Here is a 13,064-nt window from a genome sequence, read left to right as displayed (position 1 = left end):
TAATTATTTTCCAATAACGGTTGTGATTTATCTACTGTACCTTACCACCCTTACATTACAAAGTTTTTTATTCTAGTGTATCAGTTATCTTTATGTCTAGGAAAGTGTAATCTTTTTGTAAGGCAGAATGGCAGTGGGTGTTCGTATAAAGTGTTTTATTAAAATCAAGGATATCCAAAATTTTACCAGAATTCCAAATATCTGTCCTTCACGATGCAAGACAGTTTTTTTTTTACCACTGTCGTCTTACTCTGACTACATGGCGATGATGACGGTCAATGGCTAGTGAGAAATATCTAACATAATATTTTACACCAAAAATTATCAATTTTTTTATCGTTTTCTCTTGGCGTTTCGTATATAAACTCATGTGAATTCGTAATTTCAGTTAAACAGTTTGGAGACCTGGGCCATGACCAGTAACCATTTTCATAGTGTTATAGATTCCCTGACATTTCATTTAAATGCTACTCCATCCTAAGTTCTCAAGTGTTTTTATTTTTAAAATCTGCGAACACACTTCCTGCAAAGCACGCCTCCCTTCCACCCCCCCCCCCCCTGAAACACTGTTCCGTGAAGCAGGCACACGAAAACAAGCTAAAACTTCCGATACATACATAGGGGAATATGGTGGTGGGCAAATTTGCTGCAATATCACAAGAGAAAAAAAGTTTCATAACCAGCACAAAATACATTATATGTTGACAAATAAGTGGTTTGTAAATGATATCAAGATTTTTTGGCACTAATAAACTATTTCGTTGAGGCTACAAAATTATATTTCTGACACCACATGGTGTCTCTATCAACAAAAACATCATGCGCAATTGTGAAATACTTTTGTCGCTGACTTTATTTCACTACGAAAACCACTACGATCTAGTGAGAACAAATTTCAAACACATTCAAAACTCCTCAGGGTAGAGTATTTGGACTCATCTAAAGGACTAACCTTGTATTATGTGGCATGCGAGCAGTGGACAAGTAGATGGGATAAAGGGGAAGCAGCAATAATCTCGTTAAACTTCTGCAATAAACTTTACGTTCAAATATGGTAAATATTTTCTCCAGAGGGAGTTCAAAAATGGTTTCTAAAATTTCGAGATTACTTTACATTTTTTTTTTCGAGCGCAAACGAAGCAGTGCTGTGATCTTAAATTAATAATAAAGGTACAGCTGACGCCATTATACATCCGGACAATATTGGACCTTATCTGCAGATGGTTTGGTGCAAAAGCAATTCATGGGCTGATATCTTGTTTTTGGAAGGGGCCAATTCTTTTGTAAAAATGCTATTAGTGTTTCGAATAGGCATATCCGTAAACCGTTTGATACGAATTGCTTTGTATGTGACACCATAAAATTTTAGTAAAGCTCACAGTAAAACATGTTTGTAAATTTTACCAGTAAATTCTATGTAAACTATTTGCCAACATATTTTAATACAATGCTACGAGTAAAATAATGTAAAATTTTCCCTCATTGTGTTTAAATATATTTATGTAGTAAAACTTAGTTTATCATAATTTGAGCGACTACAATTAATTGCTTCTTCAAATAAATAAATAAATATATATATTTTACAGGAGTGTACTGTATAATTAACAGTGTTCTGTTAGTCTACATAAATAAACATTTTTGAAACAATGTTTAAATGATTGATTTGAAACTCTTAAGTGTTTTACAGTAAATAATGGAGAAAATATTATTGCCGTAATTTATGGCGGGGTGTTTTGAAGCGAGTGTTTCCGCCATAATATTCCCCAAGTGCCACTACAGCGCGTGAAGTAAATCGTAGAAAGTAACGTAATGACCTTTGCGAGTTTGCATGTTGGCGCCCAGGCGATGCAACTTGGCCCCGATAGACGAGGGAAGCCAGTTTCAGCGGAGGCCACGTGTCGGACATGAAGGACGATTATAATTGCCGGCGAGCGAGGAGAAAGAAAAAAAAACTCATTAGTGAGGGGATGAGCAGTTTCGTTGAAAGTATAAGGTGCGGGAAATGCAAGAAACAGAAGGAAGCCACTCTGCTAGCATTTACCTACTCGTATGGACTCATAACGTTCCAGGTCCTTGTCGAGGGGGATAAAAATACTAATTATATTAGAAATTATGGTGAACATAGATGGGAGTTAATAGAATTCCTCAGATTGCTAATACTCACCATCTCATTTCATGGTCACTCTATCGTATGTCTTAAATTTCTATCTACCAAGCACTACAATCGATAGTACTTATACTTATCCCAAGCACTGCAATTTATACTACTTATAATTATAACAAAGAACTGAAATCGATGGTACTTCAAATGCAATCAATAGTACCCCACATTTTCCTGTTAGAAATTTCAGTCAATTTACGAACTGTTCAACGAATAATGGACCCGAAATAAACAAGAGGTTCTTTATTGTTTCTAATAACTAGGTTTTTCGGAACTTATCCTAATAACTTATCAGACTGATAAGCTCTGCAAGTTCCTTTAAAAAAGGATAGAACTGCATATGGAAGGAAAGTCAAGTATTTTTACGTACACTTGAAAAAAATGTTTGAAAGTTTTGTTAACACCCAACGAAGAATCTTATGAGTTCGTGTTTGAAGAACGTTTACTCAGCCCGTAAATTTATGAAGAAATACATAAATTAATGACGATCACTGGCTTATCTGTAAACAGTGTTCTTCATAAATATAAGTTGAATATTTTTAACAGTGTAGACCTACAATATGATTTTCAACATGATAACATAGAGCGTGTGGTTGGCACAGTGGTAAGATAAGTCCCAGAGCAGTCGGGATTGAATCTCGTTCCGGCAATGCTGATGTAGTTTTTCCAGGGGTTCTTAAAGTAACCCAAGAATGATATACCTATTTCTCTAATATCTGGTCTGTGTCATTCATTACCATCTTTATTGCCTCGCTGTCGAAGGGTTTCTGAGCCTAATTACAGTCTTCCACTAGCAACAAAACCATTGGGCTGTCACAACTGTATTTAACAGGTGGGAAAATAGAATAGAGATTTGTCAGGGTTATGTACAACTGATATATTTTCTCAGTATATTACTGCTTCTTGATTCAAGACCTAAATTTTAAAAGGGGCAATCCAGGAACAAAGTGCCAGTAGCTAGGTGTGTACCGTTTCCTGGATGAACTTTAGTAGAAGATTACATGTTGATAAGTGGTTAAGCTTGCTCTTGGCCGTAATGAGAATTTAATTCCTCTAAAGCACGAAAATGATATTTGTGTTTAAATTTAAAAAAAGTAAAAATAATAATTATTTTTGCTTTGAGAAACTAATGCTTCTTTATCAAGAATGATACGACATAAACGGTAATCTCATCCTTAACGAGAAAACTCATGTCACAAATCGTACATTATCGTAAGGGTATAGATAAAACAATAGACGTAAAAAGTGAGCTTGTGTGGCCAATATTGTTTATGTTAATAATCGAAGTCGAAATGAGAATGATAGCCCACCTAATTTGCACATCTGGATAGCAAAATATAATTTGGTCATAATGAATATTAAGGCTTATTGCTTGCTGGTGTTTTGTTATCATCATTTCTTTATCGCGTTTTTACGATACATCATAACGAGCAATTTCTAGCATTAGTTTTTTTTATACAAATACATTTGGTGGGAGTAATTTCGTGAATGCAACGGAAGTCGAATGGAACGGACATGTGTAACCACGGTGCTGCCATCTGTGGCGGATGGTATGAACCAAAGCTCACAAAAAAAAGGGGGAACTTTATAGTAATAACTAGAGACCTGTAAAATTCGCGATTTCAAATCCCTAAAGGACTCCATAATCCTCTATGCACTCGTGAAAATTACATCTGCTGATTGGTTACCGACTCGTAACACCTGTTGACTGGAATGATCGTGATTCGCTAATTATTCTGTTAAAGATTTTTCATTGGCCCAGAGTCCTTCAGATGAACTGTGGCCCAATCACTGCAGCAAAATAATGTCAAAAGTATTTGGACTCTATCCTATCGCGAAATGAATCCGCGAATTTTACAGGTCTCTAGTAATAACTGTTTGGTGAATTTTAACAGGATGGGTAACATTTCAACAAAATTCCTCGCCGCAGACCATGTCCAAGACAGGGGTGCTCTGACGGTCTTGGATAGCGCTGAAGCCGGTCTGCGCTCACCTGTCATTGCTCTGCTCCGCGGCGCTGATCTTCAGTCTGTCCGCGAACGACTCTGACGGAGAGAACTTCTTCGGCGGGCCGTAGTCCCCGTTCGCCGGCTTGCCGTTCTCTGCACAACACGACCAGACACGCATCAATTCGCTGGTTCAATGACCTGTAGGATGAACTCCATAGTTTACACGTACTCTCGGTCAAATGTCACCCACCCATTGGCTGCTGTCTTGTGAGACATCACAACGGAGCAGCCTGTGATTCGATAAAGCTTTGGTCGGGTGTTTCTCATTGGTCCAGAGTCATCCAGGTGAGTTGTGAGCCAATAGCAGAGGCAGAACTGAGGTAAAACGTTTTTGAATTTCAGCCTATCGCGAAATGAACTCGCGAATTTTTCCGGTCTCTACTTATGCGGCTGTAGAATCCCGCAAATTCACTCAGCTATTAAGAGGAAGACACATGAACCGAAAGATGACATATTTTTACGTGAATACGTCTTTAAAATTGCGTCCATAGCGTGAGGCGATTCTAAAAATCGAATGATAGCTAAAGACCTGAAAAATTCGCGGGTTCATTTCGTGTTTTATGCTAAAATTCAAATAATTATACCTTAGTGCTGCTTCTGTCATTGGTTCACTGTTAATCTGAAGCACTAAGGGCCAATTAGAGACCCTCACTCATAGAAGTGTCGAATCACAGACCACCCAGTCGAGCCGACTCACAAGTCAGCAGCCAATGAACAGTTGGCATTTGCCCAAGTGTGTAGAGGATATTGGAGTATATCCTGGAGTTCTTTGAACCCGAGCATTTTTCCGGTCTCTAATGATAACAAAATCGGGGGATACAGTTTGGTGTTGCAGCTATATATCTATCATATCCATCCAAAATTTAATTACACCTCTGGAGAGCTAAAGGATCAAAGAACTCGTTACGCTAAGTGAGGACTGTGACGCATCGCGCGCGGTGGAGGGGGAAGCGCCGCCATTTTGAGGACATTCTGCTGCGTTTCGAGATTTCCATTTAGTATCACTTTTGACTCGGAGAAGCTACGACGTTCGTTTCAGTTTTAATCGTCAGTTCTGGTCAAAATCTATCGATTGCATGTATAAATAATTAGTGTTAAATAGTTACAATGATATGGTGTTAAAATAAAATTACCTGTTACGTACACGTATTCACGTACAATACACGGCCGTGTGCATGACACAGCCACACTCCATTTAAAAAAAAATGTTTATAAGACATATCCTAACGAGAAATTTCTATCATTTTTTATAAAACTATATTTGGTAGGAGTAATTTGGTGTATGGAATGGATAAGTGTAACAACGATGCTGTCATCTGTGGCCGATGGTTAAAGACCGGAAAAATAAGCGATTTCAATGACATATAGGTTAGACTCCATGATCCTCTACGCACGCGGGAAAATTACATCTGCTCATTGGCTACTGACTCGTGACACCTGCTAACTGGGACGCTAGTGGTTATATGCTTCTTTTGTTAAAGGTTTTTCATTGGCCGAGTATCATTACGATAAACTGTGGCCCAATCACTGATGCAAAAGGCAAACGTTCTTGGATTCTAGACTATCGCGAAATGAATCCGCTAATTTTTCAGGTCTCTACCGATGGTATGAACCAAAGCTCAGAATTACAGAAAATTTGTTTTCATTAAATTGAAGATAAAACATTAATAGATTTTCAAATACCTTTACATGAAGTTTATTAACAGTACTATTAATTTTTAAGCCATTACCGAAAATCAATTCAATCACATCTAGGATAGACTCCACAATCCCCTACATGATCGGGAAAATGACACTTGCTCATTAGTAGGGGCAGGCATTTTTCGCGAATAAATCTGAACGCCTAATAAACTGCAACAAGGTATACCCACACCAGTGGTTTCTTCCTTGTGATTTGCGGCCGTCTGCGAGAGAGAAGTCGATGCCTTATTTGACCAAGCCATTCAGGACGCGTTTACTTCCACACTGAATCACTGTGATTGGTGTTGTTACAATCGATATGTACCTAGAAGAAACTCACCCAATCACGAAACACAGACGGTGCTACAGTGTTTTAACTTTCAGCTAGTCTCGGCATCTTTTCGCGAAATATGCCTTGCCCTACTCATTAGCTAATGACTCGTGGGAAATTTCAACTGGGATGCTTGCGATTCGATACTTCTATGGCTAACTGTTTTTTTACCGGTTCAAAGTTCTTTAGATAAACTGTGAGCCGATCACAGAATCAGTATAAAGTTGCATGTGTTTCGATTCTGGAATAACGCGAAATGGATCTGCTATTTTTTCCGGTCTCTACTAATGGTTTCACGTAGGAAAAAAAAATTTGTGTTAACTTCAGGCATTTCAATAATTGTGTACAGTATTAGAATTAAAGTATGGTCCAGTTATAAATTTTAATAGTACACATTCAAGACTTTTCTGAGAGTTCATTGGTTGATAGCAAGCTTAAATAGTTTTGCGTGTTACCAGTGATTGGTGATTATTTATTCTACTTTTGTGGTCTTCTTCAATAAAGTAACAAGGCGCCATAGTTCAATAATCAAGCAAGCAAACTTTTCTACTTAATTAATCCCTGAAATAATTGTGCCCTGTCAAAAATACTCACGAAAAAAACAAAAATTTAAATAATTATAAAATTAGTACATAAATATTAGTAAATTCAATTACCGGTAGATTATAGACTAAGTATTTCTCTACATATTTCTGACGATTTCATGTATTTAATGACTGGTGACTTAAAGAAGACATGTTCCGTTTGTTGCATATTGGTTGTGTGTGTCCATTTTTTTGCATGGTTCCTCAAAAGATCACAGACATAAGAACGTGCCTCACAAAATGTGTTTTAAACTAAAAGTGTTGAAATATTGAAGGTTTGTTTAGTGTTTAAATGTATTGGGACATTAATAGTGACTTAAAAAATTCGCGGGTTCATTTCGTTTTATGGTAAAATTAAAATAATTATACCTTAGAGCTGCTTCTGTCATTGGTTCACTGTTAATCTGGAGGACTAAGGAACAATTAGAGACCCTCACTCATAGAAGTGTCTAATCACATACCAATTCAGTCGAGCCGACTCACAAGTAAGCAGCCAATGAACAGTTGGCATTTGCCCAAGTGTGTAGAGGATATTGGAGTCTATGCTGGAGGTCATTGAACTAGAGAATTTTTCCTGTCTCTAGACATTAATCATCGTAAAAATATTACGATACTAAATTGCTGTCAAAACTCCTGTTTCATGATTGGCTGGGCTTCTTCCGGGTACACGTCTACTGTAGGCACACCAATCACAGCTTTTCTAATAGACACACACACGTCCTAAATGGCTAAGCCATTTATGGCAATGGCAAAACCACTGTTACGTACCTTACTTATAGCAGTTAATGAGTGTTCAGATTTTTCTTTAAAGGTACTTGCCTCTGTGGGTGGATTTCAAGAATTGCAAGTTCTTGTTAGTGTTGTAATTTATATGCACTGCACAAAACAACTAGAATAATATATATAATCTTTCACCAAGTAGAGCATAAAATGTGTGGAAACAACTGTAATTTCGCTCACCAAGACAATACAATAATGACAGCTGAAGGCGTTCACGGTGTTTAACGGTCAAATTGTTTGCGAAATTTCCGGGTTCATGCTGATAGCATAAGTTTCTCAACTGTAAATGAAATGAAATTTATGCTGTTGCAAAGGCAATACGTGAATGTTCTCTCCATTTGTATAAGCTATGTCCAAGAATGGTTTTTATTGATCAATAAGTGATATCGGCTCGTCAGCACACAATAATGTAAATTATAAACTATGTCAAGCAGAAACACAGTTTTATTTTACTTTCACAAAATTAATATAGCATTTGCTAAACCAAAATCTCAGTGAGTCCTTCAGTACTCGTAAGAGATGTGTATCATCGATCCTCGGTAATGAGCGAATTCATGTGTTCTCATGTTGCAAATATGCTTATGATATGAAACTTGAACACGAAATTAACATAGAATTCTTTAAAATAATGCCGAGCGCGATAAATATACGTAAATTTAGTTTAAACTACACTTCTGGATGCGAATCAAGCGTAGTTTCCGCACCCGCCGCCAGAATTCGCTCCCGGAACAGCTACGTCGACTATTGAAACATTTAATTTTCAGAGCAAAAGTTAAACTTTATAATAAACGACTTCGATAAAAGCGAAAAAGACTTTAAAAATACTAAACCCAGCTTTGGACCTGATTTTAGACATGGAATTTTATTTAAATACTGCTCATCTTGATGAAATTCACTAAACAGTTAAAACTTAAAACTATGAATTTTCCCATTGGCTTTGTGAACTTTGGTTTTTTCCTACCCGACACAGATTGCAACACCGTGTTTACACATTTCTGGGCCATGTGACACATGATCCATTCATGCAATTATTCCTACCAAATGCCGTATGCCGAGAGCTAAGATGTTACACATAAAAAATCCCAAGATATTATCCATATGGAAATTATTTTATGATTGTTAGGCAACGTACAGATCTACGAACCCCACTTGTTATTGCGAGAATCATAATATGTGCGTCTTATTGATCAGATAGGTTTTGGAACTCACCCAGGTAGTGCAGGCCTGAATGATGGCTGTACACGCTGAGAGTGTCCGGGCTTTTGTTGCACAGGATGGACCGCTTTCGCCCATCAGAATCTAAAAAAAACATATATTTAAATCTAAAATATGCATCACGAAAGGGTTCCATAGGAAGGTTAACTAAAAGTAAAAACAAAATCATGCATCGGCTCTACAAACAAGAGAACCAAAAATGGGCCACAGCTAAAAGTTCATCCATTATAAAACTTGGTGTACATTTAGCCTAATTTGAAACCATGTAGCTGAGATGAAGAATCACGGGAGCAGAAAGGTCAAAGAAGCCATATAAATATTCAAATATACAAAAAAAATTAAATAATGTGATTACGATCTGAGTAAAACATATGCACCACATATGGAAAATCAAAAACCAACACCAGCAGAAATCAAGACGAGAGAAGCCACAGAAGATCTATCTCCGATTGGTAGAGACCGAAAAAATTCGTGTATTCCTTTCGCAATAGGCTAGAATCCAAAAACCTTGGCCTTTTTACCGCATCAGTGATTGGGAACAGTTTATCTGAATGACACTCGGCCAATGAAAACCCTTTAACAAAAGAAGTATCGAATCACTAGCGTCCCAGTTAACAGGTGTCACGAGTCAGTAGCCAATGAGCAGATGTCATTTTCCCGCATGCATAGAGGATCATAGAGTCTATCCTACAGGTAATTTAAATCGCGAATTTTTCCGGTCTCTATTGATGGGCCACGTTGGCTTGGTGGTTCTCGGAGCAACGCTACGGTATATTAAAGTGTGCCTCTTTATCCTATCGGCTACTTCTCGAGAAGCAATATTGAACGTTTGGTTTTCTCCTTTACAGGGTAAATTTGCCATCGCGGAATACCTCAATCTCGCGCAAGGATGTCAAAAAACAGCGATCCGAATTTCGCAACATCTCCTTGCGTGGACTTAAGTTAACTGAGGAGCAGATTCGTGTGAATATCCTTTACTCCTGTCTCAGAAACGTTATGGGCAGAGACCTGCAAATATTCGCGGATTCAATGACCTCCAGGATAGATTCTACTACACTCTACACACTCGGGCAAATGCCACCTGTTCATTGGCTGCTGACTTGTGAGTCGTCTCGACCGAGTGTCTGTGATTCGACACTTCTTTGAGCGAGGGTCTCTAATTGGCCCTTATTACTCCAGATTAACAGTGAACCAATTGCAGAAGCAGCGCTAAGGTATAATTATTTGAATTGTAGCATATCACGAAATGAATCCACGAATTTTTCCGGTCTCTAGTTATGGGGAACCCGCTCGATCGTGCTGAGTTTTCCTTTGGCCAGTGACTGAACTTACTTTAACACTTTTCAGTGTTACTATCGGGCGTAATAACTAGCGCAGTGTTCCAATCTGTCAGTGAGCATTCGTACGCCTGCGCTATACGGACAGCAGCTTTCCTTTATCTTAAATGCATTAGGTCGCTTTTTAAAAGATTTCCCACTTTTATTATATGTAGTTTGTGTTATATGTATAAAGATAATAAATTAAGAAACTATTTTAAACCATGTCACAAAATTCAATGCAAAAAATAAAATTTATTTGCTAGAAAACTTAAAAAATAAAATGTTATAAATGGCGAGAAACATCTCCATGATAAGGTAAAGTTAGCAAGGACGTCCATGTGTGATTACTATCGGACTATCAAATCTGTTGGCTCAAGGTAAAGATATTTCTTATCCCCCCTTCTCCCCAGCGAAAATAAATACTGATGTGGTCATCTTCTGCATTGCCTTATCTAAGAAGCACTTGTACAGTTTCTCTGAAGTGAAACTTCTTTGCAGCTGGTATGATAAGTCGTAAATAAAGTGCAACGCTCAGACTGCCACGAAAAGTGCAACAAACCTAATTGGGACGATCGAAAATAAAGAGGAGAAGAATGCTCAGGAGTGGGGCAGTCGATATTATGTTTCTATTTTAGCATAATTGTATATATTTGCTAACTCGCATGCTTAAACATTTTTCTTAAGAAATTTTTATACCTCTGTATGAGTAGTTTAATTTCTAACTAATGTATTGGCTACGCACACACGTGTATTGCATCTATTTCGTTGATATGTGTTAAGGCCGTTGGGACCTTACAGTTACCACTCACCTGTGGCCCACCAAGTGTTTGAAGGATGTTCGTAAGAACGTGTGGACCCTACAGATACCGCTCACCTGTGGCCCTAAAGTGTTTGAAGATATACGTAAGAACGTGTGGACCCTACAGATACCGCCCACCTGTGGCCCAACAAGTGTTTGAAGATATTCTTAAGAACGTGTGGACCATACAGATACTGCTCACCTGTGGCCCAACAAGTGTTTGAAGATATTCTTAAGAACGTGTGGATCATATATACAGATACCGCCCACCTGTGGCGAAACAAGTGTTTGAAGATATTCGTAAGAACGTGTGGACCCTACAGATACCGCTCACCTGTGGCCCAACAAGTGTTCGAAGGATATTCGTAAGAACGTGTGGACCCTACAGATACCGCCCACCTGTGGCCCAACAAGTGTTTGAAGATATTCTTAAGAACGTGTGGACCATACAGATACTGCTCACCTGTGGCCCAACAAGTGTTTGAAGATATTCTTAAGAACGTGTGGATCATATATACAGATACCGCTCACCTGTGGCGAAACAAGTGTTTGAAGGATATTCGTAAGAACGTGTGGACCCTACAGATACCGCTCACCTGTGGCCCAACAAGTGTTTGAAGGATATTCGTAAGAACGTGTGGACCCTACAGATACCGCCCACCTGTGGCCCAACAAGTGTTTGAAGGATATTCGTAAGAACGTGTGGACCCTACAGATACCGCCCACCTGTGGCCCAACAAGTGTTTGAAGATATTCGTAAGAACGTGTTGGACCATACAGATACCGCTCACCTGTGGCCCAACAAGTGTTTGAAGATATCCGTAAGAACGTGCGGACCATACAGATACCGCTCACCTGTGGCCCAACAAGTGTTTGAAGGATATTCGTAAGAACGTGTGGACCCTACAGATACCGCTCACCTGTGGTGCACCAGGTGTCTGGAGGGCGTGCGGACCACATACCTGCGGCGTGGCTCATGGCCTCGTGCGCGCGCGGCACGGCCAGCTTGCCCGGGTCCAGCTCCAGCGGCGGCGGCGAGGGCGGGTGGAGGCAGGGCCGGAGGCGGGCGTCCCCTCCGTGCTCCGTGGCCACGCTCAGGCGCCGGTGCGCCTCGTGGTCTCGGCGCCGCAGCTCGGCTGCCGGGTCGGCGGCGATGCTCACCTTGCGGCGGGGCGGCGGCGAGTCCTGCTGGCCGCTAGCCATGCCTGCGGGCAGAGCGAGACCTGCCACCCTCTGGTAGGTACTGCTGCCCTCGAGGACCGCTACCCTCGAGTACCGCTACCCTCGAGTACTGCTGCCCTCGAGTACCGCTACCCTCGAGTAGTGCTACCCTCGAGTACCGCTACCCTCGAGTACCGCTACCCTCGAGTACCGCTACCCTCGAGTACCGCTACCCTCGAGTACCGCTACCCTCGAGTACCGCTACCCTCGAGTACCGCTACCCTCGAGTACCGCTACCCTCGAGTACCGCTACCCTCGAGTAGTGCTACCCTCGAGTACCGCTACCCTCGAGTACCGCTGCCCTCGAGTACCGCTACCCTCGAGTAGTGCTACCCTCGAGTACCGCTACCCACGAGTACCGCTACCCTCGAGTAGTGCTACCCTCGAGTACCGCTACCCTCGAGTACCGCTACCCTCGAGTACCGCTACCCTCGAGTACCGCTACCCTCGAGTACTGCTACCCTCGAGTACCGCTACCCTCGAGTACCGCTACCCTCGAGTACCGCTACCCTCGAGTACCGCTACCCTCGAGTACCGCTACCCTCGAGTACCGCTACCCTCGAGTACCGCTACCCTCGAGTACCGCTACCCTCGAGTACCGCTGCCCTCGAGTACCGCTACCCTCGAGTACCGCTACCCTCGAGTACCGCTACCCTCGAGTACCGCTACCCTCGAGTACCGCTACCCTCGAGTACCGCTACCCTCGAGTACCGCTACCCTCGAGTACCGCTACCCTCGAGTACCGCTACCCTCGAGTACCGCTACCCTCGAGTACCGCTACCCTCGAGTACCGCTACCCTCGAGTACCGCTACCCTCGAGTACCGCTACCCTCGAGTACCGCTACCCTCGAGTACCGCTACCCTGATAACCTAGAGTACCCCTACCCTAGAGTACCGCTACCCTCGAGTACCGCTACCCTCGAGTACCGCTACCCTCGAGTACCGCTACCCTCGAGTACCGCTAC

The 13,064-nt window shown here is 41.0% G+C and overlaps 1 protein-coding gene across 4 annotated transcripts in view; it reads right to left on the bottom strand.

Moving 5' to 3' along the window:
- Positions 1–13,064, bottom strand: part of LOC134538801 (sodium/hydrogen exchanger 9B2-like) — a 203,686-nt gene that overhangs the window by 52,356 nt on the left and 138,266 nt on the right. For 3 of the 4 annotated variants that reach the window (XM_063380299.1, XM_063380296.1, XM_063380295.1), the window contains 3 exons: positions 11,841–12,083; positions 8,755–8,844; positions 4,155–4,263 (listed from right to left, as the gene is read on the bottom strand). In XM_063380299.1, the coding sequence (XP_063236369.1) occupies positions 4,155–4,263; positions 8,755–8,844; positions 11,841–12,081 (440 nt within the window). In that variant the 5' untranslated portion in view covers positions 12,082–12,083. Of the gene's footprint in view, positions 1–4,154; positions 4,264–8,754; positions 8,845–11,840; positions 12,102–13,064 lie in introns of all 4 variants that reach the window. The other variant, XM_063380298.1, reaches the window with a different exon arrangement.

The sequence above is a fragment of the Bacillus rossius genome, chromosome 14 (genome assembly GCF_032445375.1).
Source record: "Bacillus rossius redtenbacheri isolate Brsri chromosome 14, Brsri_v3, whole genome shotgun sequence".
NCBI classification, from domain to species: Eukaryota; Metazoa; Arthropoda; class Insecta; order Phasmatodea; family Bacillidae; genus Bacillus; species Bacillus rossius.
This window is presented reverse-complemented; position numbering and strand designations above follow the sequence as displayed.